We start from the raw sequence: 16,669 nt of genomic DNA on the forward strand, positions 1-16,669 counted from the left end.
GGGGTCGGGCACCAGGAACTCTGTTCTGGGGCCTGGGAGAGAGGTCCCCAGCCAGCTGACTGGGGGCTCCTAAAGCCTGAGTTAATGAGGAGGCTGCGCTCCTTTGAAAGGCTTCATTGGCAGAGGAGGAGATGACTGCACAAAGCCAAGCTCGGGAATGAGTACCCTCTCCCATCAATTTACCAAGGGAAGCTTGCCCAATGTCTAAGGCTTTACAATTGCCAGGCTGCTGGTAATTCATTCATCAAACATGTATTTAGTGACAGTGATGTTTCAGGCACAGTGTTGGGCAGCTGGGGACCCAGAGATGAAAAGATGCTGCCCCTGTCCTCGAGGGGCCCCATGGACCAGTGCAGGAGACAGAGAAGTGAATAGCTAGTTGCCATCTGATGCAGTCAGCGTATGCCAGAGGATGAAGGGCATGCCACAGCAGGGGTCAGCCTAGGCGGAGGTGTGAGCTGTGAAAAGGCATAGCAGGTGTCCAGAACGGTGGGGAACTTAGGATGAATGTGTGTGTGTGCACGCGCACGGGTTCGGGGGACAGGGGAAAGGGGCAGACAGCATGGCTAAAACGCTGATTGGAAAACTGGCACAGCCACCCAACGATGGCAGCGCATTCTCAACTGGACACGTGCAGACCCCACGGCTCGGTGGTTCCTCTCACGGGTACACGCCCAACAAGCATGCGTGCATGCGAGCACCAGGAGACACGTGCAAAGACGCACACAGCAGCACTGTATGTAACAGCTCCAAGCTGAAATCTACCCAAATGCCTATCCATGGGCAACAAACTGGATAAAACAATTCTATATACACACGCGGCTGAAACTCGTACAGAAGTGACAGTGAATGATCTATAACCACGCACAACAGTATGGATGAAATCCACAAATTCAAAATCACGTTGAGTAAAAGAAGCCAGATAAACGGTACGACTTCACTTATATAACCTGTGAAAAGAGGCGACACTACTCTGAAGTCAGGATGGTTGTCATCCTGGCCGGGGAGGGGTAGGGTGGTGACCGGAAGGGGCATGAGGAGGTCCTCTGAGGGGCTTGTAATGATGTGTTCCCTGCTCTGGGTCTGCTTGCCCCGGGTGCTGTGAAAATTCACGGAGCTCTATGCTCACGATATGCACACTTCTCTGCATAGCGTCTGTGAGGATGGAGGGGAGGACACAGAGTCCCTGAAAAGATATTTCTGGGCTTTCCCTCTGGTAATAGAACTCTGTCCTCCCTGGCACGGTGCCCGGCCACCTAGGGCTCAGAGGGTAATTCAGAAAGACCACAGGAAAGCCAAGTGGAGGAGGACATGGCACAGTTACCGAGCAATTTCAGGGCAGCGTTCCCGGCTGCCAGGAGCTCATCTGCAGATGCTTGGGCTGCCGCCCATCACAAGCTACTTGTGGAGAGGGAAGCTGGCCTCCTCCTGCTCCTGCTCCCCGCCTGAGATGTCCTGAGCACATCTCTGGGATAGTGCTCCCAGCTCCCCCTCTGGGGGTACCCTTCCACCTCCCCACTAGACTGGACAGCCCCCTGAGGACAGGTGCACCTGCTCATGTAGCTAGAACAGGTGTGCTCCAGGGTAGTCACCCAGCAGAACTCGGTGGCTGAGGGGCTGGAGATCAGGAAAGGCAGAGGGAAGGATGCAGACTGTGGGACATGGGTGCATAGACTGCACCCACCCTCATCCTCTCTTCCCTCTCCGTGGGGCCCCTCTGAGCACCCAGTGGAGGGGCAGGGGCCAGCCGCCTGCACTGAACTCCCAGGTTTGGGCAGATCTTCTCTCCAACAGTGAGGCCCAGCTCTGGCCCAGAGAGAGAGAGAGAGAGATGCTCTTGCTTCCCCTCAGCTGTCTGCCATCTTTTCTCCTCCCTTTAGCAGTCTCCATGCGAGGAGGCCACTCAGGGCAGAGCTCCAGCAGCTGTCCAAGCCCAGACCATTCATGCTGGAGAGTGGTTCATGTCCAGAGGCCATGGACCAGGCAGGCCCCAGTCAACAGCTCTGGGGCCCACTAGGAGCTTCCTTGGTCAGCCAGACCAGAAGAGTCGAGGCCTTGGTCTCCCTTTCACATCTGCTTGGTTGTGACCCCTGACTCAAAGAAGTCTCCAGGGCTTGTAACAACCTTGCAGCCCCTGGAACAGAGGACTGACCCGAGATGGACACTGGGTAGGTCTTCGGCTACTCTTGGGTGACCAGTGTCCATTCTTATCCATCAATTCAGGTAGAAACACAGATATAAGTAGCCCGCGGGTTTGACCTGGATGCCCACTGATCTTTAGAGAACTTTTCCCTTTCTCCTATCCCCCTCCTCATTCAACCCTGGGCCTACTTACCGGCTGGCCAGACCCAGGGCTGGAGCAGAAGATGGTGTACTTGCGGATCACCCCATTGGGCTTGGTTGGGGGGAGCCAAGACACGACCACACTGCTGGCGGATGAAGGGACAGCTTTGATGCCAGCAGGGGGACCTGGAACTGAATAGGGAGAAGGCCAGGTCAGTTTAGAGAAAGGAGCTCCACCTTTGGGAAAGAATGCAAGGTGGGGAGAGAGGCGGATCAATCTTGGAGAGCTTCCTGGAGGAGGTAACCTTGAGCTATGGTTTAAAGGGGGAGGTTCCAGCAGGTGAGGAGAAAGGTGATCATTTGGGGCTTGTGACAAAGTCTCTGAGATGGAAGCACTGGGAATGGTCAGCTTCAAAACTGTTTGGTCAGAACCAAGGACTTAGGATACTCCAGAGAGAAACAGAACCCATGGGGAATTCACCTTGATTTCCACAACCTTAATGTGCTTCCTGCCTCAATGCTCGACTGATTGCTTATATGTGGGCCAAGCAAATATACTGGTCACTTTGCTCTTTGGCCTGTGAGCTCCTTGAGGCTGGGGGCTCCAGAGACTCACAGAGCGGGCCTCTTCCTGAGCATCAGGAGCTGGTGGTCAGCCAACCGGCTGCTGGCTAGGCCCCTTCTGTTTTCAGGAGGGAAAGTCTACCTGAGAATTGGCTGGGAAATTCATCCTAAGGGGATCCCAATTCATATGGATTCTGCTCTCCCACTGCCCCCATCTCTCTGGGCCTGCCTGGCCCAGCTGCGACGCCCAGGCTCTGCTTGGGAGACAGGAAGCTTCCTGTTTTCAGGTCCCGGCATCTCTCCCTTGTATTGTCATGTACTTGTCTTCCCCCCCTGGGAGCTTTATGTTCCTTTGAGGACAGTCATGGCATCCTGTTCAACTTACTTTGCCTCCCGAGCCTCCGTTTCCACATCTATATGATGGACATCATAATCACAACCCCATTAAAGGTTTGTAATGATGGTTAGCACTAATTAACATAAAAGCACCTGGCACCTCCTGACATACAGAAGACACTTAATAAATGGGGACGGTGATCATTTTTTTTTTGCATTCCCTCTCTCAACTCTTAGCTTCTACTACCTATCACAATTTTTTTTTTAAGTCTAGTAAGTGGTCAACAATTCTAGGCTACATAAAATAATGATCCATCATCACCATCCATCCAGGGGCCCGAGCCCTCCCTCGTGGATACAGCCCCCGCCATCCCACCCCTGCTAGCACTCTGCAGCTGTGGAGTGCAGGGGGTCATGGGGAGACCGCTGGGACAGGTGTGCTAACTGTGGTGTTCAGATTTTTTTCTGTCCTTGCATAGTTTTTTTTCTCGGTTGTAACTGAGAGGGGTATGTTGAAATCTCTCCCAGGATTGTGGGTTTGTCTATTGTTGCAGTCTTGAGGTGATGTTATTAGGTTCGATAAATTCGGAACTGTTTTATTTGACTAGTAAGTTGGGTCTTCTATCGTAACAGAGTGTCCTTCTGTATGTCTAATGAGGCTTTCTGCCTTAGAGCATACTGCACGTGATGCTGATATTCCAGTTTTCCCTCAGTTTTGCGTGGTGTGTCTTTTATGTATTCCTTTCACATTGCACCTTTCCGTACCTTTATGTTTTAGGTGTTTGGTATAAACAGCATATATTTGGGTTTTGTTTCATTGCTAGCTAGTCTGACAGTCTTTGTCTTTTCACTGAATAATTTAGCCAATTTATTCTTAATGCAATTACTTATGTATTTGGGCTTAAATACCTCAGCTTACTAAATACTTTGTCCCACCTATCCTGTTTTTCTTTTTATTTCCTTTTGTGTCTTTTTTTGGATTGAGTATTTAAAAAAAATACTTTATTTCCCCTCTCTATTAGCTGGTTATTAGACAGCCTTTCACCACTTTTAGGGGTTACTCAATGTGAATCTTTAACTTACCAAAGTCTAACATCATTAATTGGTACTTTTTTTTTCTCCGACAATGCAAGGGACTTAGAACTTCCGTTTACCCTCTCCCAGTTTATATGCCATTGTTGTATATTTTAATTATGTATATATTTTAGGCCCTCCCTGAGATAATATCACATCATTTTATGCAGTCAATATTAATGGAGATTTACCCATACATTCCCCATTTAATTGCTCTTTCCTCCTTGCATCACTGAGCTCCTACCTGGGATCATTTTCCTTCCAGTTAAAGAACACCCTTTAATATTTCTCTAGAGCAGGCATGTTGGTGGTAAGCTCTCTCAGTTCTTGTTTGTCTGAAAATATCTTTATTTCATTTTAATCTTGGAGAATATTTTGGCTTGGTATAAAATCATAGGTTGATAACTATTTCTCTTACATACTTTATACCATTGCATTGTTTCTGGCTTCCATTGTTTGTTTGTTTATTTTCATTGTTTCTGACAAATTAGCCACTGATCTAATTGTTGGTCCCATGAAAGTAACTGGTCTTTTTCCCCTCTGGTTGCTTTTAAGAATTTTCTTCCGTGTTTCCTGTTTAGCAGCTTTATTTGGATGAATCTAGCTGTGGACTTCCTTAAGTCATCACCTGCAGAGTTCGTAGAGCTTCTTGCTTTGGGGATTGAGGTCTTTCCTCAGTTTTGAAAAGTTTTCAGGCATTTTATCTTCTACCCCATTCTCTTTCTCCTCTTCTTTGAGACTTCTTCTCACATCCTCTATGTCCTTGATATTCAGAATGTGGTCCATTGGTCAGCAGCAGCATCACCTGGGAGCATGTTAGAAATGCAAAATCTCAGGTTCCACCCTAGACCTATCAAATCAGAATCTGAATTTTAACATGACCCCCAAGTGATTTGTATGCACAGTCAAGTTTGAAAATCACTGTTCTATGTCTGCTACTTGCTCTTTTATTTTCCATTCATTTTTCTTTCTGAGCTTCTTTTGGGTCTTCTCATCTAACTTCCAGTTCACTAGTTATCTCTTCAGCTGTATCTAATTGGTTATTAAATCTGTCTCCTGAGTTCTTAACTTCAGGTATTAATAGTTTTTGTTTCTAGATTTTCCATTTGATAGTCTCCAACTCTCTTAATATTTCAATCTTTTTCAGAATAACTATTTCAAAGTTCATATTTGATAAAACCTGTGTTTGGAATTCTTGTGGGTCTGTTTCTGTTTTTTCTTTTTTTTCCCCTACTGGCTTTTGTTCATGTTGTTCCTCATTATTTTTTATTGTATGCCAGACACATCATTTGCAAACTTGTTTGCAGAAATAATTTGAGGCCTCAGATGATGTAATCTTCCTAAAGGGAGAATTCACGTTTGCTTCTGGCAGGTATCTGCAATCTGGGGGTGCTAGCAATCCGGGACTATCTCAATCTAACTTCCAGGACTGAGATGATTTGAAGCTGAGATGTCTACTTAGGGTGCACTTTTAATCCAACATGCTGCCCTCATGGTCTCAACTCAAAGTGAGGGGGATTCACCAGATAGACCCGCCCGCCCCTGCAGGCCCTGGACTCCAATTCACGTCTTTCTAGTGCTTCTCAGATTCTCAGTCACTGCCTCCAGATTCGGCAAATGTCCCCCCATGGGGAGAGCTGTTCCAAATGCCAGGCTTACCTCCTGGGCCTCCACTCTCTCCTGGATCCTGGCCCAGTAATTCTGCACTCTCCTGCCAGCTCACCGATGCCTTCAAGCAGGTGTTTTAAAAAATATTTTATCCAGATTTCCTAGTGTCCTCAGCAAGAAGGAGAGTGGGTTTGAGTTATGTAGTCCACCATTACTGGAAGGGCAAATCTTCTGACATGTTTCTCTAAGTTTGTGCCCACTCCTCCCTTCATCCTCACAGTCCCCACCCTAGCACACACCTTCCACTTCTCTGCCTGGATGCCCCACAGGTTCTAAGGGGCCTCTCTGACACTGGTCCTTAACCCCCCACAGCCCCTTCCTGCCATCTGTCCTCTCGCTTCTGTGAGAGCTGCCTTCCTAAAACCCAGGTCCAGTCCAGCCTCGCCCCTCAGTGAAATATATTTAAGATGGCTTAAAATCCAACTCAACTTTCCCTGGGGAGGTGAGACGTCAGCAAGAGGCTTTGTTGCTCAGGAACCAAGTCCAGCCAAGCCAGCCTGAGACCAAGTTAAGACTGGGGGATTTGGACTTCAGAAATGAGCTTGAGTTTGAGTTTGTTTTCATTTTATCTTTTAATTTATTTTGGTTTTCTCTACATTTCCTGATCTTTTTTTTTTCCCTTGGAAGAATGCAAAATCCTGAGCTGGGGCAGGGGGTGAGGGGGCGGGTGGGGAGTCACAGTGTCTTCAGCTCTTCGTTCCAAGCTCCCACAGCCAAGCTGGGCTTGTGGTGCGGACCTGTCTGCTTCCCGAGTGAGCTGAGAAAGAACTCTAATGGGAGAACCTGGTGGAGGTAGGGCCAGGGCTGGTGTGGCATCTGCTTGTCTGTCTGCCCATTTGCCACTGTTCTTTCCTGTTCCTTGCAAACCGAGCCTCCCTCTTGCTCAGGTACCCATGCCCCTCTGTCCCTCAGAGAAAGCTGTCCCCATCACCGATGACCAGGGTATTTACCACCCTTCAGGGAAGTCAGCCGCGATCATCCCATTCCCCTTTCAGTGACTGGCTTAGCAAAAGGCACGTTGCCCCAGGGTGGCCAATGGGAAATGAGGGTAAATCTGTTGAAGGGCTTCTGGGAAAGATATTTTCCACTCTCAAGAGAGGCATATGCCCACTGGAAGAGACCCCTTCTCTCACTCTGAACTCTGTCTTGTCTGGTGTGATGCCTAAAGCTGCAGTCATTTGGAGATCACGGGAGGGACACCTGACACGCTGAGGAGGGCAGAGCAGAAGGATGGGGCCCACTGGGTTAAGCAACCTTGGAGCTGCCCTCCTCAAGACTCCTTGGTGTGTGATAATAAATACACTTACTAGTTAAATCTTTTTTTAGTTGTATTACTCACAACCAAAAGCTTCCAGTCTGCTATAGGGAGGCAATGGAAAGTAGAGAAGATATGGAGGTAAGAAAGCCTTGACTCGCCTCCTACCATGAGCTGTGTGACCTTTAGCAAGTTGCTTTAGCTCACTAGGCCTCACTTTTCTCACCTCTAAAATGGACATGATAGGTACCTCACTGGGCTCCTGGAAAGGCTTGGTCATGCTTATGACTACATATACTATGTCAAGTGTGGCTGTGGTTCTGGAAGCGACCTCGTCTGACAGTGGCTTCCTTCTGGCCCGGGCCTCCCTTTTGGGGGGCACTGAGTCCCTCAGGAATGCCTGGGTCCACCCGAAGTGGTCATTTCATGGCCAGCACCTTGGTAGCTAGTAAGACCCTGCCATTTGCTAGCACTGCACATTTTAGGAAGGATTTTACAGTTAACTTGCTTCTTACAACAACTTGATGAGCCTCACTGTCCCAATTTTATCACGAGGAAAACAGGCTCAGGAAGGTTAAATGACTGGCCAATAACGGGCAGGGCTGGGCCACACTCTTCTGCTGTGCCTACCAGCGCCCTTTCACTCCGTGGAGCCACCCATGGGGCCCCATTCTCTGGCTGCTCATGTCCCTGTGCGTGGCTCTGGAGGCAGCTCTAAAGTGAAAGGTGGAAAGCTCCTTGCGGGGAGGGATGATGCTCTTGGACCTTCGGATTCCCTCGTGGGGCTCCACCTTTGTCAAGCACGTTGGGGAGCTTATGGCTCAGAGGCTGCATCAGCACAGGATGCTAGATGTTGGGGCGGGGTGGGGGAGCAGTGGTTCCCATCTAGAGGCTGGGAAGGTGCCTGTGTGTGGTTCAGAAGCTCTGGAAGGGGCCAGGCTCTGAGCACGGTCCCCGCTTGGTCTGCACACACACGAGCAGGTGGCTCTGCCCGGAGCTGTCCTAGGAAACCTTGATGGGGGGATTAATGGCAGGAAAAGTAGGGCAGGCAGGTTGGTAAATATTTAATTGCTTGGAGCTTAAGGCAGGGAAGGGGGCCGATCAGTGGAAGGGCAGGGCTTAGGGAGAGTGGGGAGCTGGATTAAACCGGTCTGTTCCCTGGGCGCTGGGCTGCTCTGGGAAACTCCCAGCCTGAGACCCTCCTCTCAGCAACTCTAACCCTCCAGCAGCTTCTGCCCAGTCGCACAGGAGGGACCCAGACCCTGGGAACTTGGAGAAAACCAAGGCAGCGAGGAGAGGGAGGCATGATGTTAGCTGCTGTTTTGGTACCCAGGCTGCCAGCCACTCTTCTTCACATGAACCAACTCTTAAAAATAGAGCACCTGCCTCAGAAGGTGTAAGCATCAGCTAAGTAATGGTATTGGGATGGGGTGAGGAAGAAAGTGGAGGCTGGAAGCAGGAGCCCAGAGCTGCGCACGGTCACACACACCACCTCCTGGACGCGGGCGGTGCTTCATACGAACGAGGCCCCCTGGCGGTGTGCAGCACTGCGTCTCCCAACCTCTTCTCTGCTGAGTTGACTCAGCTCCCAACCTCCCCCACCTCCTTCCTCTGTCACCCCACCCTGGAGGTTTGGCTCCTTATCTCTGCTTTTCCTCCAGTTCTACCCCATGGGGAAGGGCTTTAAGATCAGAGCTCTGAATGGAGGCACAGCCCATTCTCTCCCCGAGAACCTCCCCAGCACAAACAGAGTCCAGGGCCTGGCCCATCCTGGGGCCTCTGCAGGATGGCTGCCAAGTCCCTAATCCGAGCTGTGAGGCGTGATGCTCCTCTCCCCCTCCCCGCCAATCCCTACCATCTGTATCCAGAGGAAACCAGGCAGAAACTTGCAGGGAAACGGATGCCACAGAAAGGATGCTCTTGGGGTGGAGGTGGGAAGGGAGGCTTTATCTGGCCTCTGCCCTAGTGCCGCAGGGGGAGCCGAGGGAATGGGCTCCGTTTGCTCATATGTTTATGCAGGAGTCCCAGAGCATCTCACCCCCATCTAGGGTCAGCTGTGGTCTCCCTAAGCAGGGTCCCAGAGCGCCCCAAACCGCCCTACAATGACTCAAAGGGACAGGAGACAGGACAGTGCACTGCTGTCACCCTTCTCCTTGGGGAATGCTCAGCAACAGGCCCTGGGGGAGCCTGGCGGGGGTGCTGAGGCCGGGCTGCGCATGGCGGAGAGGACTCACCGTCCTCCTTGGTCTGGATGTAGAGCACGCTGCTACGCACGCCGTCCCCGGCTTGCGTGTAGGCCAGCACCTGCACACTGTAGTTGGTGAACTTCTCCATACCTCGCAGCTCCACCCGCTCCCGCGTGGTGGTGATGTTCTGCATCTCGCCCCACTCTGCCGGAGACAAGCAGCCTCTGAGTGTTGCCAGGTGGGCTGTGCCCAGTCCCCCTGCCGCTGCCCCCTCTGCCAGCCTGGGCACCACTGGGCTCAGACCTCCACTCCGTGGTAGTGGCTACTAGGGGGACCTGACCTCCGGGTACATGGTGGCAGATCTGGGGCCCTGCTCCTGGGCCACATCTCCCTCCAGGTGGCCCAACCTGGGTGAGCGGCCTATGCCCGGCCTTGGCCCCAGTGACCTTGTACCAAATTCAACTTAATACCCTCTCATTGGAATACTTCCATCTCTCCGAGCACATTTCCCCTCCTCCACCGAAGCCCCTCTCCATGCAAGGGACCCCAAGCGTGCCTTACTCTCAGTACTGTAAGGGGCTAAGTCCCCTTCCCTTCTCCCCACCACTGAGGACACCCTCCCCAGGAAGAACCCATGCAGAGAATCTGGGACAGGCTGATAGAGGGGACAGCCTCCGCCAGGAAGGGCCGGCCCTTCCTCCAGCTCAGTGAGGACCTGTCATCTGGCTCCGCCAAGGGACTTACTGTAGGCTGAAGAAGAGCTTAGGGAGGGAGTCCCCCGGGAAGACCAGGGTCTTAGAAGGAGGAAAAGAGATAGGCTCCTGAGCTGACAGCCATCCACTGGGACTACTGGGCTTTCAGAAAGACAGGCCTGGACACTGGTTGATGAAGGCTTTGTGGAAGCCTATAGACCCACCCCAGCACCTTGGGGCAGAGGGCCCGGCCAGGGGAGGGCAGCGATATGTCGGGGTCAGGGAGTGAGAACACCATGCCCAACCAGAGGCAACTCCAGACCAGTACAGGGAAGCCTCAGAAACCTGAGCAGCGGGACCTGCTTTATAAGGAAATCAGACACCAGGGTAGTCTTGTCCAGGGCTGGAGCCAGAGAAAGACCCCAAAGCAGGTCAGTATGGCCAACAAGCCAGGTGCCTTTGGAGATGAGAGAGGCCAATACCGTCCTTACCTGAAGGGGCTGAGCTAGGAACACCGTGGGCTTAGAAAAGAGGAAGCAAGTTCTGGAAAACGAGGGACCACCCCTTATCTGATGCAGCACAAATAGGTGATGCTATCTTACAGCGTATGAACTGGGGACACCTCCAGGGATCCCACCCCTGACCTCCAGGCCATTGTGCTTTTGGAGGAGACAGTGGCGGTGGTGGCAGGGAAAGGCACGTCCTGTTGGCAGTGCATCCGGGCACAGCACAATGCCGGGTGGGGGGAGGGGGAGGGTAGTTGCCCTGCAGAAATGACCACGAGCTGGAGCTCCGGGTCCTCCAGGGGAGAAGGGAGGGCCAGGGGCCTGGTGGCAGAAGGCTCAGGATCCGGGGAGCTAAGCTCACTGTGGCCCGTTGTGGCCCCCCAGTAGAACATCTCCATGCTTTGGGATGCTGGGCCTCTGGCTTGTACAAGCGCAGGCTTCCCTGGTCACTGCAAGGCTCCCGTGTGCCCCAGCAGGCAGGGGCTTGGTGTGTTTGTGGGGCTGCACACGACGGTTTGGACCAGTGTATCCCAGGGCAAGGAAGGCACCCCCAAGGCTGGACCACTGTCTTGGGTTTTGTCCCTCTGCCATTCCTACCCCAGCTCCACTTCCTGCTCTTCTCCGGGTCCTGGGCAGCTCATCTGCACAGATTGCTTGCCTCACTGCCCGGCCAAAGGGCGCTGCACCCCCTCCCCCCCAGCTTCTGGTAACCCTGCTTCCTCCTCTTGCCCCTTCTGGCCTCGGTGATGATGACTAGTCCTAGGTGCCCCATGCTCGCTCCAGACCCCTCTGAAAGCAGTGCCTTCGTGAAACTCTTCAATCGCCGCATCTGAGTGTGCCAACTGGTCCCTGCTGGGACCCTGCCTAAGATCCACACGTTATATCAGAAAAGCACAGCCACCCCATCACACCTCCACTCATTCCCAAACACACTGCCGTCTAGGAGCAGCTGGTGTCCCTCCCCCAGCACAGAGGTGACCATGTATTCTGCCACCCACCCTGGCCCCGGCTCTGGCCGGCATAGCTTGTGCAGAAGAGGGGGCTGGACCCCCACTTGACGTCCCAGGGGAAGATGCTCAGCTCAGCGTGGACACAGACCCCCATGGAGCCTGCGCCTCTCACCCTGAGACTCGGCCATCTCTCCTGGCAGACTCACCCCCATCCACGTAGAGTGACCAGAAGATGACCCGATAGCCTTTGAGGACTCCATTGAGCGTGCTGCGTGGGGGCTCCGACCAGGAGATGACAGCCACATCGGAGGTGATGGACAGGGCCCGGACGTTCTCGGGGGGCTGGCTGGGCACTGCAGTGGGCGGGGCGAGAAGGGAAGGGCCCGGTCAGGGGGTACAGGCCGACATCCGTGTCCTAGCCAGAAGAACATGGGAGAAGCTCCCAACAATGAGCGAGCAGAGTCTGGGCTGCGTGGCTGGGAAGTGAGGCAAGTCTCCTCTCCTGGATTTGGGCAAAAAGAGGTCTTACTAGGTTCAGTTCCTTGTTCTCCAGGCAGCACGTTCCTGGTTCTGGGTATGTGCTGAGGGCACAAGGTGATGAACTCCAGGCATGACCCCCTGGGGATCCACCAGTGGGCACCACAGCCCAGGGAGTCCACCCCCGCTGAAGGTTACAGAGCCTGGAAGATCGCCAGGCCAGCCCTGGGTCTTATCTGATGGCTGCTGGCCCTATGTGGCATCTGACCAGGTGGTCTGAGCCCAGCCTGGCTCTCGGGCCCTTTGTGTCCTTATGCCAAGCTGAAGGGAAGGAAAAGGAAGTGGTCCCTTCACCTGGGTGAAGGGGAGAAGGGGTTTCATGTACACCTTTAGGGTTTCTGGGACCATTACACCTTTGTCCCTCCACGTGAACACATCAAAATGCCTCGGATGATGAGAAAACACTTTCTGAGACCAACTTAGATGGCCCATCCTGCCTCCAACCCTCCCCACTGGAGAGCTACCGTGGAGCCTAACCTAAGTCCTCCACCCCAGGGTTGGCCCTGGGGCAGGTCACTCTTTCTGAGATGGCAGTCGGCAGGGATCCCAGGCTCCAGGAGCCAGCTTGGTTGGGGACAGCTTTGGTGGCACTTCCTGCTGGCTTCCTAGGAGCTGGGGCCAAAGGGAAAGGCCACGTCTGCTTCGCTCAGAGAGGGAGAAAGGAGGCACAGGCTGGATGGAAGGTAATTAGATCCCATTGCCCCACAAGAGGCAACTCTAATTTTTATGAGCATTTAAATGATAATACATCATCCTAACGATCCTCTTTGAGAATGATTATTGTTTCATATTACTTAGGTGTAAAAATATAAGCACCATGTAATTAGGGACCCAGTGTAATAAACTAATACAGATCGCCCATTCGAACAAAATGAAGGTAATATAATTATGGAAAAGACACTATTGCTAAAGCAGGGGCCCTTGAATACCCCAGGAGGAGTGCTAATATTGCCAGGAAACGATCAGGATCTGACAGGCTAACGAGGGCCTTAATTAAGTATGAAAAACTACTGAGCAAATGCTGCTGGAAACTTCTTCCCTCTCTCCTCTTTTGTTTTGAAAATGACTGTACAGCCCATGCTGATCTCTCCCTGTTGGAAATTCTAGGTCCCCCCTCCCCAGAGCCGGGGAGGTGGTGCCCTGCTGGAGGCCTGGCCTGGCTCTTTCCTGGGCCGGCCCTGGTGGACAGCAGAAAGTATGTGGCCGGCCATGGCGGTGCGGGCCCGGGGTAGCTGTCCCCCCGGATGCGCCTTCCCCGGGCATCCTGGGTCCGCGTCACTTGGTCCTACATCCAGCCTTGCTCCCAAGCGAGAGACAATGGGGCGAAGGAGAAAGAGTATGGGATTCAGGGTCAGACCTGGATTTTGAGCCCAGGCTCTGTTCTTTAGGTGACAGGTGATCCTGGACAGGCTACTTAGCGTTCTCGAAACTGGGCTTCTTTTATGGGTTAATGCCCTAGCTGTTGGTGCTGTGGATCTCACAGGCAGGTGCTCCCTGTGCCAGCAGCACCAGCAGCACCTGGGAATTTCTTTGAAATGTAAAACTTATTCAACCCCCTAAAGCAGGAGCTGAGGGGAGGGCCCAGCAATCTGTTTACAGCCCTCCAGAAGGTTCTGATACACACTCAGGTTTGAGAACCACTGGGTTAGAGCACCACTTGGGATAAGTACTACTGGTGTGAAGAGGTAACAGGTGGATCCCCTCCCCCCAGCCAGGCCTGTGGCCAGCATTGCAGAGGGGATGGAGTCAGTGCGGAATGACGGAGGGGGAGGGGCACTGGTTGTCTTCTGGTCCCTCACAGCCCTCCCCAGGGGGTTCTCTGTGCCCCTCTGCTTGCTATGTGCCTTTCCCTCTTTCTGTGTTCTCCTGTTCCCCAGGGACTCAGTGCTTCATCCCAAAGCCCAGCTTGGGCCCTGGAGCCACTGAATGAGAATCTTGGGAGATGAAGCCGGGGCATCGGTATTTTTTTAAAGCGCCCCGGATAATTCCAATTTGCAGCCAAAGTTAAGGACCACTGGGATGAGCTAATCTACTTTTGGGTGTTTCTGACCTGATGTATCCTTCCTCCCAAGGGTGTCTACGTTTTCAGAGAAGATGAACTAGGGAGAAGGCATTGCTTAACCTAAATTCCAGAATGACTCCCCCGCCGCCCAACCAACTCAGGACTTTAACTCACAACCCTGAGATCAAGACCTGAGCTGAGATCAAGTGTTGGTTGCTTACACCTGGGTGGCTCAGTCAGTTAAGCATCTGCCTTCGGCTCAGGTCATGATTCCGGGGGCCAGGGATCGAGTCCTGCATCAGGCTCCTTGCTCAGCGGGGAGCCTGCTTCTCCTTCTGCCTGCCCCTCCCCCTGCTCATGCTCGCTCTCTCTCTCTCCCTGACAAATAAATAAGTAAAATCTTAAAAATAAAAAGTTGGACACTTAACCTACTGAGCCACCCAGGCGCCCCAAGGAATGACTTTCTAATGGTGGAATGCTGGGTATTCTGGTGGCATTATGCTCTCGGGACAGTGGGTCCCCTCCTTTTGCTGGGGCAGGGTCGGCTGCAGCAACGGTTTTAATCTCAGACTCTAGTTTTGGGTTAGGTCATCAGGAAAGAAGCTTAGGAGAATGCTCTGCTTCTTTTGTCTGCTCTTCGGGGGCTGCAGGCCTCAAGGGCCACACATCTCCTCTTTCAACCCGGCACAGGCTCAGGTACCAGCTGGCCCTTCTCTGTGCTTGGAGAGCAGGCACACCCCTGCTTCCTCCTAACCCTGTCCCCCTGAAAACTGGGCCCTGTCATTTACTCATCAGAGTGTGGAGTCCTCTCTAGTCCTCAAAGAATCACGTTTTAAGCAGTGGGCTTTAAAGCATCCGCCACATGGATCTTGGAATTTCTTAGCCCCTGTCTCATCTCTGGCCCCTCAAATAGGTGGTGGACAGGTTCCAGCCCAGAAGTACAAAGGTAACTTGGGTTCTGCCCCTTTCCCAACCTGCAGGTTGTGAGGGAGGCGAAACAGGACAGGGTGTAGAGGAAAAGGGCCTGGGGAGAGAGATGAGGAAGGGCCAGAATGAGGGAGCGACACAGCTGGAGAGTCAGGTGGGTGACCGGCGGGGCTCAGATGGGCAGAACATCAGCAAGCAATGGATGGAGTGTCGGCTAGTGGATTGAGAGGCCTGAGGGTGCTCGAGGGACCAGCACCTCTTGAGGAGCCAGTGGGCAAGAGGAGATGGAGTGATCCAGGGAGACCATGTGCCTCCTCGGACTGTGACGGGGCCCAGGAGAAGTGGAAGGGCCCCGAGTCCTCACTGGCAGCCCTGGCTCGCACCCCCCACCCCGTGCTGGTGCCCTCACCGTCCTCCAGCGTGGTGGCATTGATCTCGCTGGATGAGGGCCCTGTGCCAGCCCGATTGAAGGCCTGGACCACCACCCCATATTGGGCAAACTTCTTGAGGTTGTCCAGGGTGTAGACCTCACTGTCCCCGGTAGCTTTCATCTCCACGATGCTATATTGTCCATTGCTGCCGGGGCTGTTCTCCCTGTAGCCGATCTGGTAGCCCCGTATGACGCCATTCTGCAGCTCTTTTTTGGGCGCCTGCAAGCAGGGTGGGGGAGGGGAGACAAAGACACAGTGGGGCTCTGAGATGATGCTCTGAAAGCCAAAGTCAGATCATGTCCCTCTTCTGTTCCCAACACTCCAAAGGCTCCCATCTCTCTTGGGGTGAAAACCAAAGCTCTTCCAATGGCAATGTAACCCTATATGATCTGACCCCTGTTACCTCTTGGGTCCATCTCCTCTTCCCCATGCTTCCCCTGCTCCAGCATATTGGCCTCTCGCGGTTCACACTGGGCCCATCTCCATTTCAGGGGGAACGCTCTTTCCTTGGGTAGCCACACAGCTTCCCTCTTCACCTCTGTGGTGTCCTTGCTGAAACACCCCTGTCTTAATGAGGCCTTCTTCACACTCTTTATGTAAGATTGCTCCCTGCAATCTTACATAAATCCTTACATTTCTTCCTGGTCCCCATCACCTCTTGGACCCACCTTTTCTTCCCCATGCTTTCTTTTTCGCCATTGCACTTAGCACCACCAGACATTCTATTTATTTTACTTATGTGTCCATTTGTTCCCATTAGAATGTAAACACCATGAGGATGAAAAGTGTTGTCTGTTTCGTTTCCTCTTTGCTGTACTTTCACTGTCTAGAATGATGGCTGATATGTAGCAAGCCTTCAGTACACAGTTAATGAATGAATGAATGAATGAATGAATGAATGAATGAATAGGGGTATCATTTGACATGGGCTCAGGAGCCTGGGAGAAATGGAACAGTAGACAAAAAGTAACCAGCTGGAGAGGGAGATGAGCAATTAGCTTGAATAAAAAGAGAGCCCCACGATAGCACATCACACCCTCTAGGACAGCTACTGTCAAAAAATGGAAAACAACAAGTGTTGGCGATGGTGTGGGCAAACTGGACTCTCACACTATTGGTGGGAATGCAAACTGGTGCAGCTGCCGTGGACAACAAAGTTAAACAAAGAATTACCATATGATCCAGCAGTTCCACTCCTTGGTACATACCCCAAAGAAGTGAAAGTGGAGACTCAGACAGAGACTTGCACACCCAAGTT

General features: G+C 52.5%; 1 protein-coding gene across 2 annotated transcripts in view; it reads right to left on the reverse strand.

Annotated features, from left to right (window-relative positions):
- Positions 1-16,669, reverse strand: part of DSCAML1 (DS cell adhesion molecule like 1) — a 341,143-nt gene that overhangs the window by 18,624 nt on the left and 305,850 nt on the right. For both annotated transcript variants that reach the window (XM_073903814.1, XM_073903815.1), the window contains 4 exons: positions 15,390-15,630; positions 11,721-11,867; positions 9,415-9,570; positions 2,336-2,475 (listed from right to left, as the gene is read on the reverse strand). In XM_073903814.1, coding sequence (XP_073759915.1) covers positions 2,336-2,475; positions 9,415-9,570; positions 11,721-11,867; positions 15,390-15,630 — 684 coding nt within the window. The remainder of the gene's footprint in view (positions 1-2,335; positions 2,476-9,414; positions 9,571-11,720; positions 11,868-15,389; positions 15,631-16,669) is intronic.

The sequence above is a fragment of the Callorhinus ursinus genome, unplaced genomic scaffold (assembly GCF_003265705.2).
Source record: "Callorhinus ursinus isolate GAN/ISIS: 27379988/994484 unplaced genomic scaffold, GSC_fseal_2.0 scaffold19, whole genome shotgun sequence".
Classification (NCBI taxonomy): domain Eukaryota; kingdom Metazoa; phylum Chordata; class Mammalia; order Carnivora; family Otariidae; genus Callorhinus; species Callorhinus ursinus.